Raw genomic sequence first — 22,164 nt, forward strand, 5'->3', positions numbered from 1 at the left:
TCCGGCCTTGAAGGTATCAAGGAATGGAGATGATGAGTGAGATGCAGCAGGAAGTAAGGTAGAAATACCTGGGGCACAAAAGGTGGTGGTAGGGGCAAGGCATGAGGCCTTGCAGTCAAAGGGTATCTCTCAGGAAAATCATAACTACCATTTATTGAATGGCTACTAGGGGCATTTATTTATTTATTTTTAAGTCATTATTCTGTTTTAATCGAAGAAAATGAGGTTCTATTTATTTATATAAAAACTGCTTATTAAGCAGCTATTTTGTATAGGTACTATTCCAGCTACTGAAGATACAGCTTTCACGGAGGAAGCATTCAAGTGGTTCTGATGATTTCAAATATGTAACATTAAGGTGTATCAGCGAGGGCTAATGATTTTATCAAACTTGCCCCCCAAAACAGGTTTTACAAGACAAATTTTGTGAGTATAAGGAGTACAGTTGCAAAATCATAAAAATCTAACCACTGCAGTGTAACTCATAAATTCAAACATTTTAGCATCTCTATCACAGGCTCTCTAAAATAAATGGGCCTTGAATAATTCGGAGAAAGCAATGGCACCCCACTCCAGTACTCTTGCCTGGAAAATCCCATGGGTGGAGGAGTCTGGTAGGCTGCAGTCCATGGGATCGCTAGGAGTCGGACACGACTGAGTGACTTCACTTTCACTTTTCACTTTCATGCATTGGAGGAGGAAATGGCAACCCATTCCAGTGTTCTTGCCTGGAGAATCCCAGGGACGGGGGATCCTGGTGGGCTGCCGGCTCTCTAAAATAAATGGACCTTTAATAATTAGGGGCATTTACTGAATGACCACTAGGGGCATTATGTTATATGGAAATGTATTATCTCACTGCATTCTCTCAACAACCCTAGTGGTAGGTATTATTATTATTCACGATTTCAAAATGAGAAAAGAGCCTCTGAGAGGTTGCCTAAGACACATTGCAGGTGAGCACTGTGTAGGTCTGTGCACTTTCCGTGATGCCGGAAATGCCTCAGGTGGAGGGAACAGGGCCTCATTCATGCACTCGATGTTTACTGCATGGCAACTGGGTGCCATGTCCTCTTCTGCACGGGGGACAGTGAGCAAGAGACAAGAGTTCTGCTCTCACGGAGCTTCCATCCTAGCGGAGATGGAGACAGACTATAAAAAATAAACAAGTAGGAACCAGATCATGTCAGATGTTAAATTTATAACAGGAATAAAACAGGGTAGCGTGATTGCGTTAACAAGGTTAGACTATTTTAGAAACGGCTGTAGAGAAAGCCTCATAAGGAGGTAACTTTATGTCGTGCACTGCAAGATGAGAAGGAACCATTCCTGGGAAGATCTGGGGGAAGAACATTCCGAGTGGAGGAGCAAGTTGGAATGAGTTTGCAGCATTGACGCAGGTAGGAGATGAGGTTGGAGAACAAGGCAGAAATCAGATGGTTCAGATGCTGTAGATCCCACAGCAGGCAATTTGAATTTTTCTTTAGGTGCAATGACAAGCTATTGAAGGGTTTTAAGAGCTTCTGAATGACATGATTAGTTTTATGTTCAGAAAAGATCCTTTGAGCTGCCATGCAGCAGACAGATTAGAAAGGGCACAGGAAGAGGATTTCCCTGGCAGTCCAATAGTTAAGATTTTGCCTTTAATGCCAGGGTGCGAATTTGATCCCTAACTGGGGGGGAGTTGAGATAGCACGTGCCTCACAGCCAAAAAACCAAAAAACCTAAAACAGAAGCAACATTGTAACAAATTCGATAAAGACCTTAAAAATGGTCAACACCAAAAAATATTTTAAAAAGGGAAAAGGGGTATAGGGAGACTCTGGGATGTTCACACAGCAGCCCAGGTGAGAGAGGAAAGTGGCTTAGATTAGGGGAAGTGATGATAATGGAAAGAAGGAAGGAACTCAGAGTGTATTTTGGGGATGTCAGCTGCAGCCCCTTGGGGTGAGGAAACTGTGTATGTGTGAACTCCAGGGAGGGAGAAATGAATTAGCTCCACTGATCACAAAACTTGGACTTGGTCAACTGGACCGCATGATATGTCTGGAATTTTCTGTTATGGTTTCCTTCTTGTTTTTTGGCTATATTTCACAAAGTTCTTTTTGAAAAGGCTGATTGGCCTCAGATGTGCTAAGAAACCAAGGGGAAGCAGGGATTGGGGGTTGTGCTCCCACTGGCATCAGGTCTGACCAGGGGCAACATGGTAGAAGCAGTGGGGAGTCAGAGGAAAAGACCCAGAGGACTGAGACCCCAGTGGTCAGGGTCAGGAGAGGGGCTGGCCCACACCCCTCCACCTTCTGGTGTTTCCTCAGAAGGTCTTCCCTGCTCCCACTCTGAGGACTGTTTTAACAAGGGAGGCTCTCACAGCCTTGGCTGTGCAGGGAAAGAGGGGTCCAAGGGGCTGGCCCTAGCTGGGACTAGGTACCCCCTCCCCAGCACCAGCACCTGGACAGACAGAGCTCTGGACTTCACACCAGTGAGGCTGGTCTCCGGCAGCTGAGCCAGGGCCAAGGGGATCCAAGCCTCCTCAATCACTCTCTCCTTCCTCATGCTCCAGCCCCACACCTGGCCTGGGAATTCTGGACCCCATACGGGTTTCGTTTACCCCACCTAGTTGACTATACAAGGTCCTGTGGAGGGTGCTGGGTTGGGGTGGGCTGGGAGGACAGAGGTTTACAAAAAAATCTGGTCTCTCAGGGTGCTCAGGGCTGGTGCACTGGGATGACCCTGAGGGGTGGGATGGGGAGGGAGGTGGGAGAGGGGTTCAGGATGGGGAATACATGTACACCCGTGGCTGATTCATGTCAATGTATGGCAAAAACCATTACAATATTGTAAAGTAATTAGCCTCCCATTAAAATAAATAAATTAAAAAAAAATCTGGTCTCTGCCCTAGTTGGCACAGCCTTCAGCAAGACCCCGACCTGGGCAAGAGTGACTACCCAGGAAGACTTGCTCCCAGGGCTCCATGGAGGAGGGGCAATAACTGACAGACAGACAACCATTGTACTTGGTTGACAGTGATCAGGAGAAAGGGACAGAGAAACTTATGTGGCCTCCCAGAAGAAGAAAATACTTTCAGGTGAGGGATCAAGTAAAGCTATTGGTGGAGGTGGCATTTGTGCCAAGTTTCAAAGAATGAACATTTAGACCAGTGGCCCTGGGAAATGCATCCTAAGGCTGGGTGGCAAGAAAGGCCGCTGGAGGAGAAAGCAGGAAGAAAGGAAGGATTAGGGGGTCAGGTCAGGAAGGCTCTGCCTTCTGCTGCGTAGGCACGGGAGGCTGGTGGCAGCAGGAAAGAAGGCTGGGTGAGAGGGGGGAGGTCCGTGTCCTCATCCCAGCCCAGCCACTGATCCACTGTGCGATTTCTCTTGGGAGGCCCACAGTAGGCCTGTATGCCCATGCCTGAGTACTCAGTTGCGACGTGGTGTGGCCCCAAGTCCCTCAGTTGCTACCGATAGACCCCAATTCTATGGGGGCCTGCTTCCAGAGTATCCACCACTCCAAAGTCAGGCTGTTCTCTTTCCCTCAGTCTCCCAGACATACCTGTCACAGGAGGCCAGAGGAACCTACCTCGGAGCAAGTGCAGCGGAGGCAGTACATCAGACCCTGAGGCTCCAGGTAGGGGTGCCAGCTCTCGCCGGGGGAGTATCTCTTCCCATGGAAAAGGCAGAACATGTCTGGGCCTGGCAAACCAAGCAGTACTTTGTGAGTCCCAGGAGGCTCCAGCCCGGAGCCCCTGCTTCATCCCTTCTTCGTTCTGGCTCTAGGAAGGATGTCATCTGGACACTCAAGCAAAAGAGAATCCATAGGACATGCTCTCCTAGTCAGGGGGCCAGAATGACTGAGTTTCAATATCAGCTTGACTGGCTGTGTGACTCTGGGCATGTCACTGGCCCTCTCCGAACTTTGACACTTCTCTCACAGAGTGGTTAGAGGATCAAGCAGTGAACACGCTGTTTACAGATTTAAATTGTGGTAGAAATGTTAGTTATTATAATTAGATGAATAATCTGAGGCCCAGAGAGGCCAAACTATACCTCTTAGGACACACAGGAAGTCAGTCGTGGAGCAAGGATGACACCCAGAGCCTCTTGACTCTCAGAGCAGGGGTCCTTCTGTTCTCACAGTCACGCTTGCTTTCCTTTCCTTTGTCCCATTTGGCTTATTCATTACTACATCTCTGCACCATCCTCTCGTGCCCTCTGCTGCTCACCTGCCTATGCATGAGTGCGCGCGCACACACACACACACACACACACACTCTGGGCCACGGATATATCTTTCGAATAAAGCTACTGACAGCAGCTTTCCTGCTTTCATACTATGCTGTGTCCCTATATCTCAGTGAGCTCTGATCGTTAAGTGTTTGAATCAGGAAAACAAAGTGCTGCCCAGTGAAAGGTTGTTACAAAACTGACTTTTAAAATATCCTTTAAAATGGTCAATGGTACTGCGACTGCACATCAATTGATTGTTTTTGTAATGATTTACAAATGATATTTACAAATGATTTACAACTGATACAAGCAATTGATATGTTGATATGTTGTCAATATGTAGATGAATGCTTTTAAGAATGATTGAAATAGTTTATTTCCTTATGTGGGTTAGGTATCTCTCCTGCAATCCTGATTTCTTGAGACCTCCATCCCTCTGTCCTTCCATAGCCAGTCAGTTGCCCAGTCTTTTGGGCTCTGTCCTGAATCTCGTGTCCTCACCCCTCACCAGCTCAGCCCCAGGTCAAGGCTCCATGTTGGGGGCTGAGGCCTCCTTGCCCTGCCACTCTGCCTTTGGCCCTATCCCTTGCCAACCCTCCTGCATACAGGTACCTCGTGATTTTTACAACAGAGAAGGGATGCTATCATTCTACAAAAAACTCTCCATTACGTAAAGAATAATCTAAGCTCTTTTAGCTGGGGAATCTGGAAGGCCCAGCACAAGCTAAGTGTCCATAAAGACATACTAAATTAAATGAGATTGAAATTTGGAGAAAGGAACCAATGTTTATCGATGATATTCTATTTATATAAATTACTTATCTTATTAGCATCAATGTTTTGACAATTAAATTAGATAATGCTTGGAAAACACTCACTTAGCCCAGTTCCTGACACATAGTTGAATGCTATAATTATGACAATTATGGTAACAATGACCCTGCTGGATGGACATTATCATCTGTTCCAGATTCAAGAGGATAAGGCACTTTTGTAGGGTCATTGGGATTGTTACTTACAATTGTTAATTGTAGGAAAACTAGATGAGAAAACTGAGGAGCCGCAAAGACCAAGTTGACTTGCCTGAGGCCACCCAGCTATCGATTTGAACCCAGGACCCCATGCTCCCAAGCAGACTTCCCTTCAGTCCACCTCACCTGCTACGGTTTTTTGCTTAAACTCAGGGCCTGGAGGTTTCTTGTCCCCACTGGCCACCATCCCCCTTTCCCAAATTTTTTTTCTTCAGTTCAGTCCAGTTCAGTTCAGTCACTCAGTTGTGTTCCACTCTTTGCGACCCCATGAACTGCAGCACACCAGGCCTCCCTGTCCATTGCCAACTCCCGGAGTTCACTCAAACTCATGTCCATTGAGTTGGTGATGCCATCCAGCCATCTCATCCTCTGTCGTCCCCTTCTCCTCCTGCCCTCAATCTCTCCCAGCATCAGGGTCTTTTCCAATGAGTCAATCCTTCGCATGAGGTGGCCAAAGTACTGGAGTTTTTTTTTTCTTGGTCCTCTATTAATCTAGAATCCAGAGGTTGCTCTCCATGCCTCCGTCCTGCACACTTTTTAGAGTCTCACACTTCCTGAATCATTCTCTTAGACACCTAAACTCTGCAGAATCGCAGAGCATCAAAAGCAGTACAGTAGCAGGAGCAGCTCGCCCCTGGGACAGGAATTCCCCCTCCACATTGAGGGTGGGCTGGAGTGGAGGACAGGAGCTAAGGGCCTAGCTTAACCTTTAGAAAGCTGCCTTTGTGAGAAGCTGAGAGCAGCCTCCTCAGCTCCCTGCACTGCTTCTGTTGTGTCTCTTGGGTTTCCCAGAACAAAGATTTGAGGCCATGGCATGACGCCCTCAGGATCTGTGCTTCGGTGGCCACTGGGGACCACGGCTTGGTTTGCCCCATCTGCTCCCCAGCCCCACAAAGTAGAGGGGGGATCAGACAGCAGATCCCATTCCCAGCAAGGCCCCGGCTGGCCCGTATCAAATGAGCTGTGTTTATCTCTCAGCCTCCGCTGGCAAAGAGGGCAGGACACAGGCCCAGCTGGGGTGCTTGTCAGAGCCAGCCCAACTCTCCAAGGATTGAATAATGTCTTTCTTCCTCAGTCCCCTCCCCCGACCAGGAAAGGGCGCAATTGCAACACTGCTGCGGCCTTAGGACTTAGCCTTGCTGTTGAAGAAATCCTGTTCCATCTTCCCTGCAGCCTGGCCCCTGTGCCAGCTGGCACCCCCACTCCATCCCCTTGCCTGCTCAGAGCGTAAAGACAGAGAGAATGTATCAGCCCATGCCCAGGTCAGGAGGCGCCTTCCCCCCACTGATGGACCTGGCAGCAGCTAAGAATATGGGGGGCCTGGCAAACCGTCCCTCAACCCCAGGAGCCACAATTCCTACCCCACCATGCCCTCCAAGGTGAGAAGCACAAGGAAGGGTGGCATTGCCTGGAGCTCCCTCTTTTTCTAGGGAGGTGAGTGCCCAAGGCCACGCCAAAACCAGGCAGGAGGAGGAACTGGCAAGACTGCAGGCTGCCTCCGTCGTGCAGCTCTGGCACTCGCCCCATCCTTGCACTTGGCTGGTAAGGGGCTCTAGCTCCTTATGCCACGAATTCACTGTGTGATGTTGAGGAAGACTCTTGCTTCCCTTCTCTGGGCCTCACTTTCCCATCTTCAAAATAAGGAGTGGGCATGAACTCTGATCTTCACAGGTTTTCTGTACAGATAGTTTATGAATCCATGATGTCAACATTCTAAGACTCTAAGGTTCTAAGTTTCTAAGACTTAAGATTTGAGAATTCCAAGCTTCTGAGAGCCTACATATCATGAGACAACAAAGCTTCTAGAGCTGCATGATGTGATTCTAAGATTTGACCATTTCAAGCTTCCATGATTCAGGATATGTTGATGGTTCTGTACACCTAGGCTCACAGGGGCTCCAAACAGGTAGGATGAGGCCCAGGCAGCCAGTGCAGCCGATCCTGAGAGACACAGAGAAGGAGCAAAGTCTGTTTCTCACATCCCCTCCCTTCTCATCTCCTTTCTGTGGTCCTCTGCGGTCTTCCCACTCCGGCCCTGACACCCCGCCACCACATCTCAGACCACCTATCATCTCTTTCTCCCACTTGGGGACCAATTGTTCCTTCTCTCAGGGGACTTAAGGAGTTAATGGCCCCCAGCAGTGATGTCTAATCCAGGAAGACATTAGTGGAGGAAGTTTTTGCTTGAGGAGGATGATTGGAGCTGCTCTAGACTTTAGAGAGACAGAAAAGAACAGGGACAGGTCTCATACCCCTCACCCAGTGTGTATATAGGCCCCAAACTCTGATTTCAGAGTCAGATAGGCTGGGGTTCCAATTGAATTTGGCTTTTATTTGCACTGTGCATTTAGACAAGCTATTTAAACACTTCAGGCCCCAGTTTCCATATTTGTCAAATGGTCGAGTAATAATCTTGACCTTTTGGGGGTTATTGCAGAATTAAGTCAAATAATATATATAATATGACTAATGCCTGCCACATATTAGATGCTCAGCCAAATGGTAGACTAAAACAAAGAGAGAAAAAGCAGACCTTGTTGCTGACCCCAAATTACCCTAACAATTTCTGTTTCTCATAGTTTATTCTTTTTACTCCCAGAATCCTACAGGCAGACCCCAGGTACCCAGAACATCATGGTACCTGCCACTAAGGCCAAACATTCTAGATCTCAAGATTGGAGGCAGAGAGACCACAGGAGGTTGTTACAGTCATCTCTTCTGAGATCATGCTGACCTGGAGCAAGGCAGAAGCAGTGCTGGGGGACAGAAATACAGATTTGAGGACTACCTACTAGGTACAGTGGGTAGGCTTTCAGACAGACTGACAAGGGTGGAGAGGGTGAAGGGGCAGTCAAGGGTGGGACTGGGCTTTCATGCCTGAATAACAAAGTGCATGTGGGGTTCTTAGCACATAGGCAGTAAATGTTATCATTAATTTTGATGTTTCATTCTCATTAGTAATAGTAACATTGGTTCCTTTATTCATGTACTGAGCATTTTGTATATCAAGTTATACGTGCCCATGGACCTGGTACACGCCTAAATAAGACATAGTGCCCACCCGCAAGGAGCTTACAGCCTAATGAAGAAGACAGATATAATACCTACAGTCAGACAAATGCCATGACAGTGCAAGCATGGGATCTTCAGGAAAGTCTTCCCTGAGCAGATGCCTGAACTGGATCTTGAAGGAGCTAACAAGGTGGAGTCGGGCAGAGAAGAAGTTGCATGCAAAGACACAGGGGTGGGAGTGACTGTGGTCCATGTAGTCCCCTGAAGGTGACTGGGGTGTGCTGGGTGCTAGTTCCTCTCCCTGCAGGAAACACCCACTTGGCTAGGCCAAAGCTGAATCTCTTTACCTAGCCTGATGATTGAACTTCGTTGACCTAATCTGAATTCAAGGTCGCTACGTTTATCAGACAGACTCTGCTATCTGTCATAGTGTTATCATGTCACTCCAGCCTATGATGAGCAGGCTCCCACCTGCTTTTTCAGCAGAACTCTCTGTGGTGGCCCTTTTTTAAGCCTCACATCCTTCTGCTAAATTTCTCACTCTTCCCATCCCCACCCAGCCCCTACCCTTGCTCCTTCATGCTTCTGTACCTTTTTACCCATGCTCTTTCTTTACCTAGAATGTGATTCTCCATCTCCAATGTTGGACCAATTCCTCATCCTCCAAAGCCTGTTTAGATGCCATCCTGTGAAGCCATCCCAAACTCCCAGGCCACTTGCCAGTCCTTTCTGGCGGTTCTACAGACTGAGTTCAGCCCTCTGCCACAATTTGCATCATACTAGGTTAGAAGTACTTTTTGAATGGACTTCTCTTCCTTACTAAACTGTGAGTCTCTTGAGAACAAGGGCCAATGGGATACATTTCTGTATCCCCAGTGTTCTGTGCAGACCCTACACAGAATCCGCGCTTGGTAGAGGAATGTGGGATGAAAGAATGGAGTTAAGGGAGGTTCTGGAGGAGGAGGTGATTGCTGGTCCTTCGTCTTGGAAACCTCCTGCTTCAACAAAAAGAGAACTTCGTTATGTGACAGAAGAGCCAAATCTCTTTGGGCACTTTGACCTTGCCGCCTAATAGAAATTGGCCCTGGACCTCCCCTTTCCAGTTCCCATCATCTGAACTCCTACACTATTCACCAAACATTATGTACAAAAAAGCTAGGAGCCCAGGAAGGTATGAGGCTGAGTGATTTCATGATCTTCACATGTAAGTCCAAATTTCCAAGCTGTCCCATCCAAGGTCATCCCACAGTCTACCTTGAGACTCTCATGGTCTCTTAAGATCTCTTAAGGGGTAGTCAGGAGTGGGTAGTGTTGCTGGGAATTCTTCCAAGAGGAGGCAGAAAAGACAACAAGAATATTCTGGGCTGCAGAACAGGCAGGATGAGACCAAGAAAAGGGTACCAGGTGGACCTGGGGCTGGAACTGTGACTGGCCTGACCCCAGCCTGCAAGAACTCAGGAAACCTGAGTGAGCCAGCCTGCATGGGGATGTGAGAACATTTACCTCTCTTCCCTCACGCCCACTCTGCTGTACTTTATTTATTTATAGTTCCCTTTCACACCAACAAACTTGCTCCTCTCTGAGACATAAGCTCTGTGCTAGGTACTGGCACTCAATGAGGGAGGCCTCCTAAGGGAATCAGAAGTAAAAACCTTGGCTCCTCAGTGGGTGAGCTGTGCAGTCTAGGGAAAGGACCCTGGCTTCTCTGAACCTGACTTCTTATCTGGCGCATGACAAGTGTTCAGGAGCATAGAAGGACCTTAAAGGAGAGAGTCAGCAAACCAGGAAAGACAGCTCAGTTGCCTGGCAAGGGGCAGTGCGTGGAGAAGAAGCTGTTTACATTCTCTTCTTCCATGGACATGTATTAATACATTCATAGGTTCAAAAAATCTTAGAAGGAGAAGGAAACGGCAACCCACTCCAGTACTCTTGCCTGGAGAGTTCCATGGACAGAGGAGCCTGGCAGGCTAAGTCCATGGGGTCGCAAAGAGTTGGACACAATTGAGTGACTAACACACAAAATCTTAGAAACTTAGGGATTGAGAGATTATGTCCAATCCCCTATTTTACAGATGTGGACACAGTCCCAAAGAGAGCCTGAGCCTCGTCTAAGATAATTGATTTTTGCCAGCATGAACTCCAGTGCCAGTCTTCAGATCCAGGTAGATGGGGGCTTCTCATAGGAATGCCTATCCCCTAAGGGACAGGATCGGAAGAAATGGCTTTAAATTACAAACAGAAGGATTTAGCTGAGATAAAGGAAGAATCCTGACTATAAATATGGGTAAAAGAGTATGAAACAGGCTTCTCTGGGGTGAGATCCTGCCCAGAGGCAGAGGGATGCTGGCAATGACCTCTGCATTGCACCTTCCAGCAGCACTGCTTGCATGCCAGTCCTCTTCTTTGGGAGTCCAAGGATTCAGAGTCTCTCTCCCAGAGTCTGGTGCCATGGCCGGCGGCTGGGGGAACTTGAGAGGCCAGCCCTGGAACAGGTGCAACAGCTGGAGCAACTGCACAGCTGCTGCCCAGCTCTGTCTGCTCAATAGCCTGCAAGCGAGCGAGTGAGACAGAGACCTCTACTGGTGGGAGACAGGTGCAGAACCTCTAGATAGAGGCAGAGAGGGGTCTGACTGGAGCCAGATTTCAGCCCTCTGTACCCACTGTCCCAGGCCCTCTAGGCCCTTTCTGTTGGTGTCTGATTCTCAGTGGATGTCTGTCTATCCACTCCTCCCTGGAGGGCAAGGGTACCAGGCTGCAGACCCACACTCCCCCAATTCCCTTTTCCAAAGGCCAGAGCGGACCCTGAACCAAGGCAATAGCATCTTTGGGTCTTAGAATCATGAGATGTTAAAACTGGAAAGGTCCTCAAAGATTATCTGTTTGACTCCCACCATCTTGCTCTACAGCTGGGAAAAGTCAAGGGCAGACAAAGGCAACCTGCTGTGTGGGTCACAGTTGGAACTGGAGGCAGAGCCAGGACCGGAGCCCTGATCTTCTGATTCCATCTGTACCATGTCATAGCAGGGAAGCTCCTTTCCTGCCCCACTCTGCCTCTGGGGTCTGAGGTTTTGTCACCTGGGACCAAAATCTTTGATTTCCATGGTATATGTAAATCTTGGAGGTAGAAGAGCTGGTGGTTTTACCTGATAACCAACTCTCTCCTGAAGTCAGGATTGGATGGAGGGAGAGATGAAAAAACAGAAGCAGCTGTACACCTTAAAGTTGGGGGGAAGTTAGGAGAGGGGCTACAGTTAGCAAAGGAAGAGCACAAAGAAGAGGAGCTGACAGAGGAGAAAGAGCACTGGAGAGGGAGTCAAGGAACTGGGCGGGTTCTCATTCCACAGACAGAAGTGGGGATGGGTGCCCAACGAGACTGACGTCATACACGCATGTGGCTCAGCCTGGGACTGCACTGGCGAGCGACCAGATCAGGGGTTCACCCTGGCTAAGGGCTCTAGGTGGGAATGGAAATGGGGCTTGATCCATAGTAGCGTCTGAGGATTAGAGCTCAGTCTGTGGCTGGAGTTGAGACTCAGTCTGGGCTGGGATCAAGGCTCAATCTGTGGCTGGAAATAGAGCCAAGGATAGAATAACCTTTGCTTGAATACCCTTGCACTTTAAACTAAGGAGCAAGCTGCCATACATGTTCACAGGCCCTACACATTCTGCAGGATGGGACCATCTCAGGAATCAGACACCACAGGGTTTGAGAATTTCTATCTGTGGGTACTACTTCTGAAAGCACCTAAGATGTCACCAGGAGATTTCTTACTTACAACAGGCCCCAGATCTTACTAACTAAACTTACTAAACTAAGATGAGGACCTTCACAGGAGACCTTCAAACAAGACCTTGCTGCTGCTGCTAAGTCACTTCAGCCTTGTCCGACTCTGTGCGACCCCAGAGACGGCAGCCCACCAGGCTCCCCCGTCCCTGGGATTCTCCAGGCAAGAACGCTGGAGTGGGTTGCCATTTCCTTCTCCAATGAGGGCCTTCACAGGAGACCTTCAAACAAGACCTTAGCAAATGACTATAGGATTGTTTCTAGATTCATAGGTTATTAGCATTGCACAGAAGGAGGCTCAAAGGAGGAAACGATTTGTCCTAATTCACACAACCAGTAAGTGATAAATCAGGGACTAGGATCCAGGTCTCTGTTCTTTTCTTTAATAAATTTGCTGTGTGACCTTAGGCAAGTCACTTGCCCTTTCTGGGCTTCGGTTTAACTGGAAGGATTGGTACATTGAGGGGTAGGAACAGGTGACTTTCAAAAGTTCTTTCAGCTTTGAAATCGCAGCATCTTTCACCCCTTGACTACCTCCACGTCACCTTAACTCAACAATTCTGCTCCAAGGTTTTTCTTGCATGTCGGTAACTAGGCTCCAGTCTAGGGGAGATGGAATACTGGCAGCACCTAGTGAGCAATATGGCCCAAAGAGTGGAAGCACAGAGGAGGGAAGATCAGAGTGGATCAGGTGGCAGAGAGAGTTTGCTGGAAGAGGTGTGACCTAAGCTAGGCTGTAGAGGGCTGACAGGCTCTGGGCAGCAAGGAGGAGAGCCGTGGGGAGGATGTGAGCAATCTACATAAAGATGATTCTAGGCCATCTTTCTAAGATACATCCAGGGCAATGAAATCTGGGGGTTAAGAGCCATGTGCCAAGTGGAAGGGAGGCAGGCATTAAGGGTATCCTGTGCTAATTCTCTCTTTTAAGAAGCAACGAGAAGGTGTCGGGAGGAAACCTCCAGGCCTCAAGGAGGAGGAGGAGACACTGACAGAGCAGTAGGCATTGTGCTGGGCACTTAACAGTCATCTCCTCTAATCCTCCCAAGAAGCCTTCAGGTGAGTGTGTGTCTTAGATGCAGAAAGTGAGGCTCAGAGAGGTTGTCACTTACGAAAAGCCACACAGCTACTAAGGGGCAGAGCCAGGACTGGAACTAACACTGGGCTCTTTTCAGGACTTGTTACGAAGGACTTCTGTGAATCTCATGCTGGTGGCCGCCCAGAGACGAACAGACATGCAGCCTGCCCTGATGATCAGAGACAGGAATGAAACAGTACCCAGCAATGCTGGCTCCAGAAAGTCATGTGCAAAAGAAGGCAGAGATGGAGGAGCTGAGCTGTGGAGAGGAACGTGCTCTAGGCTGGGAAAACGGGGTTTCATCCCAGGCTGTGCCCCGTGTAACCTGGGGCGGACCACTGCCCGTGCTGGGCCTTGGTTTCTTTACTGGGTATGTCTGCATTTACACTAAGATGCTTCCTTCTATTTAAGAGAATCTTTGGTTTTGTTCTTCACCCTCCCAGCCTTCCAAGAGACAGTCAAAGATGGGTAGGAGGTCTGCCTCCAGCCTATTGTGGAAAGAGTGAGGAAATTGAGGTTCAGAGAGTTGATATCAACTGACTGAGGTTACCCTGTATACAAGTGAAAAAACATGATTTAGGGAACGTGTTTTTCGAGAACCTACCATGGACCAGCTAGCTGCTGGTGCTGGTTGCTTTCCATGTTTTCTTCAGTTTAATCCTCAGAACAGTCCTGGGATTTTCACTCCCATTTTATAGATTAGGAAACTGAGGCTCAGAGATATATCTGCCTCCTACCAGCTGGTAGTCAGCAGATCTGGGATAATGAAGACCCTGGTCTATCTCCCTGTGCCCTGCTGCCTCCCAGTGTCACAGCTCAAAATCAGAGTTCCTTCCAGGTGCTGTGGGACTGGGGGGAAAGCATCAGGTTGGGAATTAAAGGGTTCTGGCTTCGGATGGCTCACTAGCTCTGTCAACAGTGAGCAAGTTTCCTCTCTCAGTCTAAGTTTTCTCATCTGTAAAATGCAAATGATAATACCCACCTGACCGGAGTGTTGTAAGCCTCAAAAGAGAAAGGCAGTGGGAAAGTCATCCTAGTTAACTCTTCTTTCTTTTCACCGGCTCTCTTGAAATGCAATAGCCTCTTCATCATCACACACTTGCCGCCAAACATGCCAGACTCTCTGCTAGGAATAAGCACCCACGCTCCTCCAGAAGAAGCACCGTGCCCTGCCCTCTCTCCCACTGCTCTCAGGTCCTTCACCCTCGGGTCCGTGGCCGCAGCCCCCTTGGCTCTGAGTCTTGCCGAGTTCTCCCCAGTCTGGTCAGCCCGAACTGGTCGGCAGAGAAGCCGCCACCCTCCCGGCACAGGTGCTCCCTGGATGGCTGTCAGAACAGTCTGGGGTTCCAAGTCCCGGCACTTTCCAGCACATCCCGGGGGTCCCCTCTTCTGCCACCCAGCACACCCACTCCGCTACTTACGGGCTCGTGCGTGGGAGTCCAAGGGGAACCAGAGCAGCGCGAGTCCCAGCAAGGAGGAGAGGACCCTTACCTCGGGAACCATCCTTCTTCCCCAGGGCCAGGCCCTCAGGCGCTGAGCCGGGAGGGGACTTGGGGGAAAGTGAGATGAGGGGGACACTGACGCCCAGGGGCACAAAGCAATCCACAGACCCGGGGAGGGTTAGGGGTAGAGATTCAGAGAAGGGTTGAGAAGAACGTGGTGAGGACAAAAAAGGAGGTCCAAGGTGGGAATAGGAGGAAGGTGGAAAGCAAACGGAGGGAGAGGGTTGGAGGGATACAGGAAGGTATGCAAGAGGGGAAAGCAATTAAAGTAAAGGAGAAGGTGAGAGGGAGGAGAGGAGAAGAAAGACGGGAGAGGGAGGACCGGAGTCCGCCGAGCGCGCAGCGTTGGGCCAGGCGCGCGGGACCGGCAGGCTGCTCCGGGCGTGCGGGCTAGAAGCGGCCGGCGGCCCCTGCTCGCAGAGCTCGGGGTCGGGCTGCCGGGTCCTGGAGCCCGGCGGCGCGGCGGTACCCGCGGCGGCGATGGCGCGGCGGCCACGGGGGGAGGCTGCGCGCGGGCCGGCTGTGCACGCCAAGGGCGCCAGGCGCCGCGCTCGGGCGCATTTGTACTTTGCCGCGGGAAGCAGGCAGCCCCGGCCTGGCGCTGGCCTAGCCCTGGCGCCTCCTCTGGGGCACCGCGGGCTCGGTGGATTGGCCACCCGAGAAACAGGCCCACTTTCCCCCTCCTCTCTCGTGCCGGTCTCTGGGACAGACGCTCCAGGCGCCGCGCCGAGAGGAGGCGAGGGGGCTGGGGAGGGGGAAGGAGCCACCCGGGCCACGGGTTTTAACCCCTGACTCCCCGCGGCGCCCTGAGCCCAGGAGGACTGAACCCTGTTAGAAACTTTCGGGTGGGGAAGAGACAGATGTCGAGGTCGGAGAGGCGAAGCGGGCTGTGGAACCGAGAGGCGCTCAGGTGAGGGAATTTGACGGTGCTTGCACAGAACCCCGCCTCTGGATGAAATCGGGACACTTGCTGTTCTTAATTGTCTGTGCACTTGGCCACTCCACCTGAGTCTGTTTCCCAGATCCTCATGCTAAAATGGGGACCTTAGTATCTTAAGTATCTTTTAATGTTTTTAACGTCTTCCCACAATTGTTTCCCACGTGGGATGAGCACGTCAAAGCACTCAGCTCTCGAAGAGAAGGGGTCCGAATTCCAGGCGCCTGGAATGCTCTGACCAGTTATCCCTGAATCTAGAGGCACCATGCGGGATCCCTGGCCCTTCCTCTGCGAATCTTCTGCTCCCTCCCACCCCACCCTGGCACTCCAGAAGCAGGACGCAGTCTTTCCTTTGCTTCTGGAGATAGGGCCTGCACCTTTCTGAGAGGGTTGGTCATACTTAGTCCTCTTGAGTAAGTGCTTTAGGTCGAAGCATTGTCTTTCTTACCTGAAATTGATGGGGTGGGGGTGGGGGCAAGGGCCTGGAGCCCCCCACCTCAGCTCATCCTTGGTGCCCCGTATCTTGTGGTAAATGAGTGTATGAATTAATAGGACCTAAGAGGAGTTGGACAGGACTGAGCGACTGAACTGAACTGAACTGAACTGGAGAAGAGAACCACCAGCTCTGTCCAGACAAGAAACACTCAAACTCTGAACTCAAAAGGACAGGGCCCCTGTCCTGGATCTCTCCCTAGCTTGCTTGGATGTCTTGGGTAAGTTCATCCATCCCCATTTTGGACCTCAACTTCCTCCCCAAAGGAACTTCTTGCAGAGCTGCTGGAAATTCAGTAAATGTTGGAGGCGAGCAGACTGGGAAGAGTAAGAGATAAGACAGAAGGGATATTGAACCACATCCCGCTCTGGTAGGGAATCACATTTCCAGGTTGAAACACTTCTGACTGTGTCTGTAAAGATAACCAGGGTCCCCACCTCCTGTGTTGCCAGTTGATGCTCTCCAAGAACAGAGAGTGCTGGAGGAACCAGTGTTCCCAGAAACAGAGCTTCTGGGGGACCACCCTGGCAGTCCAGTGGTTAGGACTTTGCCTTCCAGTGTGTGTAGGGGTCGGGGTGGGAAGGGTGCAGGTTCAATACCTGGTTTGGAAGCTAAGATCCCACATGCCTTGTAGTCAAAAAATCAAAACCTAAAGCATAAGCAATTTTACAACAAATTCAATAAAGACTTTAAACATGGTCCACATCAATGAAATCTTAAAAAAAAAAAAAAAAAAAGAAAGAAAGAAACAAAAGAAACAGAGCCTCCCCAGAGCCCTCTGAATCAGAGACAAACATTTTCTGCCGCTGGTGCCTTCCAGGCTTAATTTCTTCTTCTCCAACCTGGCCACTTCCTCTCCCTTGAGTATGCTTTTAACAGATGATGAGATCCTTGGGTGGGGACGATCCCCTGGAGAAGGAAATGTCATCATGCTTCCCTTTTTGCTTAGGCTTTCAGGGCACTCAGAGTTAAGTTTAGTGTTTAATTGAAGAAATAATCTCATCCCAAGGATCTGGGACAGAGATCTTTTCCTTTCTCCGTCTTTGTTTAAAGTCTGCTATATACATAGATTCATCTCAGATAAAGGAGATGGATTGACATTGCCCTCGGCTCAGAGGTTAAAGCGTCTGCCTGCAATGTGGGAGACCTGGGTTCGATCCCTGGGTCGGGAAGATACCCTGGAGAAGGAAACGGCAACCCACTCCAGTATTCTTGCCTGGAGAATCCCATGGAAGGAGGAGCCTGGTGGGCTACAGTCCACGGGGTCGCAAAGAGTCAGACACGACAGAAGCGACTTCACTTTCACTTTCCCCTATATCCTATCCATTCTACTTCAGGAAAGGTCTCTACCATAAGATCAAAAAGGTGTCAACACACCCCTCCATCCTTAATGTTCTCAGGGTTCAGGCCATCATCATCTCTTACTGGACTTCGCTAGTAGCCTTTTAGCAAGTCTTCTGCCCCTAGTGTGGGTACCTCCAATCTATTTTCTTCACACTTGCCATAAAAATTACATAGATTATTCCTACTGACACACCTGATCACACCATCTTCCCACTTAAGACCCATTATTGAAAGTAAAAAGAAAAAAAAAACATTAAATGCAATGTGATATCCTGACTTGGATTCTGGGATAGTAAAAGGACATGAGTGGAAAAACTGGAGAATAAAGTCTATTAGTTTATAGTCATGTATGAACATTGGTTTCTTAGTCTTGACAAAGGTGCCATGGCTATGTAAGGTGATAACACTGGGCGAAACTGGGTGAAAGATCCATGGTTCTTAGAGAAAAACTCTGTACTACCTTTGAAACTTTTCTGTCAGTCTAAAATTCTTTCAAAATAAAAAGTTTATTAAATAAATAACAGGATAAAACATTATCAACTTTCAATTGTCAACAGATTCAGTTCAGTTCAGTCGCTCAGTCGTGTCCGACTCCTTGAGACCCCATGAACCGCAGCATGCCAGGCCTCCCTGGTCATCACCAACTCCCAGAGTTCACCCAAACCCATGTCCATCGTGTCGGTGATGCCATCCAGCCATCACATCCTCTGCCATCCCCTTCTCCTCCTGCCCTGAATCCCTCCCAGCATCAGGGTCTTTTCCAGTGAGGCAGCTCTGGATTCAAGGCCGCGTGCATTGTGGCTCTTACTGCCACCTACCCTGTACTTTCACCAGTCACTCGCCTCCCCACCTGCCCATGCACTGTCTAATCTCCATGGCTTTCTCTATGTCTCCCTTCTGTCTAGACTATCTTTCTCTTCCTTCATGTAGTGAATTCTGTTTTACTTTTCAAAAGTCAGCTCGGAGTCATTTCTCTTTCAGGGCTTCCCTGAGTCCCCCAAGTGAAGCAAATTTTTGGTAGCAAATGGTATTTTAACTATTGAAGTGTAAATAGTTGCTTTTCCGCCTTGCACTCTGAGGGCAGGGTTTCTTTTTTTTTCTTTTGTATCTATATTTCCAGAATTTAGCAAAGTCCCTGATACACACAGATACTGAATAAATAACTGCTTCATGATGGAGTAAAGACCTCAGGGACTTGAAAAGATATTTGCTTTCTCATGGGAGACCCTTCAGCACCCCTATTGCTCTCAGTGATTGACATAAGAAACAAGCCTTTGGAAATTCCGGCAGTCCAGCAGTTAAGACTGCACTTTCAGTGCGGGAGATACAGGTTCAATCCCTGCTTGGGGCACCGAGGTCCCACATACCTCTCAGTACAGCCAAAAAAATAAAAACAGCAAAAAGAAACAAGCCCTTGAGGAAAGTTTCTGTGTCTTCTGTAGAAATGCTGTTCATGATGATTTTCCATATATTATCTGTGCTCAGTTGCTCAGTCGTGTCTGACTCTTTGTGACCCCATGGGCTATAGTCAGCCAAGCTTCCCTGTCCATGGAAATTGCCTGGAAACACACTCTGGAGTGGGTTGCTATTTCCTTCTCCAGGGGATCTTCCCCACCCAAAGACTAAACTCATGTCTCCTGTTGGTCTGTCTTAGCAGGCAGATTCTTTACCACTGTGCCACCTGGGAAGCCCATATATTATCTAATACTCTTAAAAAGGAGATTTGATCAACTCTTCCAAAATCTAATCAGGAAAAAAAAAATCTGTCTACCCATAACAATCTGTTGCACTGTTTGCCACCTGTCTGCTACCCTCTTAGAGAACTTGCTCACAGACTTCCTAGGCTGCCCATCGCACTGTTGGACAGATCTGTTAGAAAGTTCTCTAACTAAATCTGATTTCTTTGAGATTCCCCACATTGCTCCTAACGCTGACCTCAGGGCTGCACAGAACAAGCCAACTCCTTTGGTCTTTTTGGAGCTCTACAGAGATTTGAGGCAGAGAACTCCTCTTCTATACTCTCATCTTTATCAGTTCTAGCCCCCAGACCCCTCATGCCACATTAAATTTAAACTTTCTCTCTCTTGAAATATGCTGAGCTCTTCCTCTTCTCTCCCCTACCCAGGTCTCTGTACATTATGGTGTTTGGTTTTTTTTTTTTAATTATTTGGTTTTTTGGCTGTGCTGGGTCTTAGTTGTGGCACAGGGGATCTGTAGGTGTGGCCTCTGAGCCCTTCACTGCAGCCTGTGGGATCTAGTTCCTGACCAGGGATTGCACCTAGGCCCCCAGCATTGGGAACGTGGAGTCTTAGTCACTGGACCACCAGGGAAGTCCCTGTGTAGTCACTGGACCACCAGGGAAGTCCCTGTGTTTTTCAAACACCCTGCCTCTATGCACTCTTATCTGTTTGTCTTATTTTTCCAGGATCAAGGTAAACTCCATCATTCATCCAATAGTTATTGATAACCAACCCTGTGCCAGGCACTGTGCAAGGTGCTAGGAACACAGTGGAGAACAAGAGAGACACTGATGCTTACAGTCCAGGTTCTCACTGAAGGCTCTCTGATGACCTTCTTTCCCCCATGCTTCTGTATCTTCATTATAGCACTTATCACATTGTATCACCAAAGGTTTTTTGTCATTTCCCCTGAAAGAACATACACTGTTATTTATCTAATATTTTCCCTAGCCTTCAGCATACATCTTTGTACATAGTAACTGCTAAAGAGAGGTTTGTTGAACAAGATTCTTATTCTTTCAAATAGTTCTCTTGTGACTTGTTATTTGTGGCCAACAGGCCTCCTGGACTGCAGGCTGCTTGCTTATTTAAAATTAATATAGCAATAAGGATCATAGACTTCAGTGTCAAGGCAAGTTTTCTGAACTCAGTCCATCTAGTTCTGTAAGTAAGATTCTAAAAGCAGATTCACCATTTGAGAATTAATATAAGATGACTACATAATACATACTACACCTGAGGTATGCTGATAAATGTTTAACAGTCCATTCTCCGGGGGGAAAAAAGCCCTGGTTTAGAGCATTTGCCAATTTCCATGGTGTAAATATTCCCATCAGGGCCAATTTCAGGCTACAAATGGACATCATTGAATATGGGGTTGCAACATACAGTTGGACACCATTATGCAGTATTTCCATCTTACAGGGACATGTAAATAACTTCAAGAACACTGATAGTAAAATGCAGTAAACTAATTAGCAGGCAAGAATTTGAATGTTTCAAGTATAACATTTAATTGTAAATTTATTAATTTAATGTTTATTAATGATCAGTTTTAACCATCAGCTTGGAAAATTGCTGAAAATTTACCACTGGTCTCTCCAGTTTCCCTGATAGCTCAGTTGGTAAAGAATCCACCTGCAATGCAGGAGACCCCGGTTTGATTCCTGGGTCAGGAGGATCCACTGGAGAAGGGATAGGCTAACCACTCCCGTACTCTTGGGCTTCCCTTGTGGCTCAACTGGTAAAGAATCCGCTTGCAATGAGGGAGACCTGGGTTCGATTTCTGGCTTGGGAAGATCCCCTGGAGAAGGGAAAGGCTACGCACTCCAATATTCTGGCCTGGAGAATTCCATCGACTCTATAATCCTGTATATCTGAAAGTCGCTCAGTAGTGTCCAATTCTTTGTGACCCCATGGACTATACAGTCCATGGAATTCTCCAGGCCAGAATATTGGAGTGCGTAGCCTTTCATGGAATTCTATAGTCCATGGGGTTGCAAAGAGTCGGACAGGACTGAGCAACTTTCACTTTCTCCAGAGCCCTTATAAGCCAGTTCCAGTACACTGTCTTTACTTGATATCCTGGAAAGGATGAATGAATTGACTCTTGAAAGTTAGATGCAATTTAGATACATTAAAGAGGAGAGTCATATTTAAAAGAGCTGTTAAAGTTGATGTTATTGTAAAGTGAACAATCACCATTCCATTTCCACCCTTCAGTCAGGTCAGAGTTATTCATCCATGTAAAAATCATTTAAGACCTACTGTTGGGACTTCCCTGACAGTCCAGTGGTTAAGACTCCACACTTCCACTGCAGGAGGTGCAGATTCAGTCCCTGGTTGGGGAACTAAGATCCCGCATGCCAGACAACACAGCCACAAAAATAATAAATAGATAGCTTTGACGCAAAATTGAAAAAAATAGTTATTTTAGGACATATTCACTTGGATCTCCAGATATTGTGCATATAGTTAGCCTAAATAAATTGCTTTTGGAATGAAAAAAGATATACTGCGCTGGGCAAAACATGGTCCCTGGCCCCATCCATATTTATTTGTATGGGTACTTATGTGACTATGTGAATATTCCTAAGTCCTTTTTTCCTCCTTATGTTTCTTCATGGGACAGCCTGCACACAGTGATTCTGAGGGAGGAGGTGTGAGGAAAGCGGGATGAAGGAACACACAGCTCTTAATTTCACAGAGCCCTCAGGAGGGGCGCTGAGTGGGGACAAAGTGTCTTTAATGGAAGGCGTGGAGTGGGAGCATCCTTCATCCAGGTCCTAAGCTTAGCAACTGACCAGAGGCCTCCTTCACTGCCAGCATCAGCACTCACCAAGCACCAAGGAGAATGGACCTTCTGTTCCTGCCTCCCCCAAGCTCAGGGGGACTTTCAAAAAGCAGTTTGTCCTCAGAGACTTCCTTCCATAGGTCTGTGAAGATGAAGCGAGAGCACCAGTAAACAGTCCTACATGACTTTGGATTCCACAGCCAGACAGTGGCAGGCACTGTATCCACCCA

At 48.3% G+C, this 22,164-nt stretch overlaps 1 protein-coding gene across 4 annotated transcripts in view; it reads right to left on the minus strand.

Annotated features, from left to right (window-relative positions):
- Positions 1-15,158, minus strand: part of CHRDL2 (chordin like 2) — a 34,879-nt gene extending 19,721 nt beyond the window's left edge. Inside the window, exons 1-2 of one of the 4 annotated variants that reach the window (XM_040258837.1) lie at positions 14,547-14,987; positions 3,577-3,689 (exon numbers count right to left, since the gene is read on the minus strand). In XM_040258837.1, the coding sequence (XP_040114771.1) occupies positions 3,577-3,689; positions 14,547-14,628 (195 nt within the window). In that variant the 5' untranslated portion in view covers positions 14,629-14,987. Of the gene's footprint in view, positions 1-3,576; positions 3,690-14,546 lie in introns of all 4 variants that reach the window. The other 3 variants (XM_040258839.1, XM_040258836.1, XM_040258838.1) reach the window with 3 other exon arrangements.
- Positions 15,159-22,164: the final 7,006 nt, after the last annotated feature.

This window comes from Oryx dammah, unplaced genomic scaffold (assembly GCF_014754425.2).
Source record: "Oryx dammah isolate SB20612 unplaced genomic scaffold, SCBI_Odam_1.1 HiC_scaffold_17, whole genome shotgun sequence".
Classification (NCBI taxonomy): Eukaryota; Metazoa; Chordata; class Mammalia; order Artiodactyla; family Bovidae; genus Oryx; species Oryx dammah.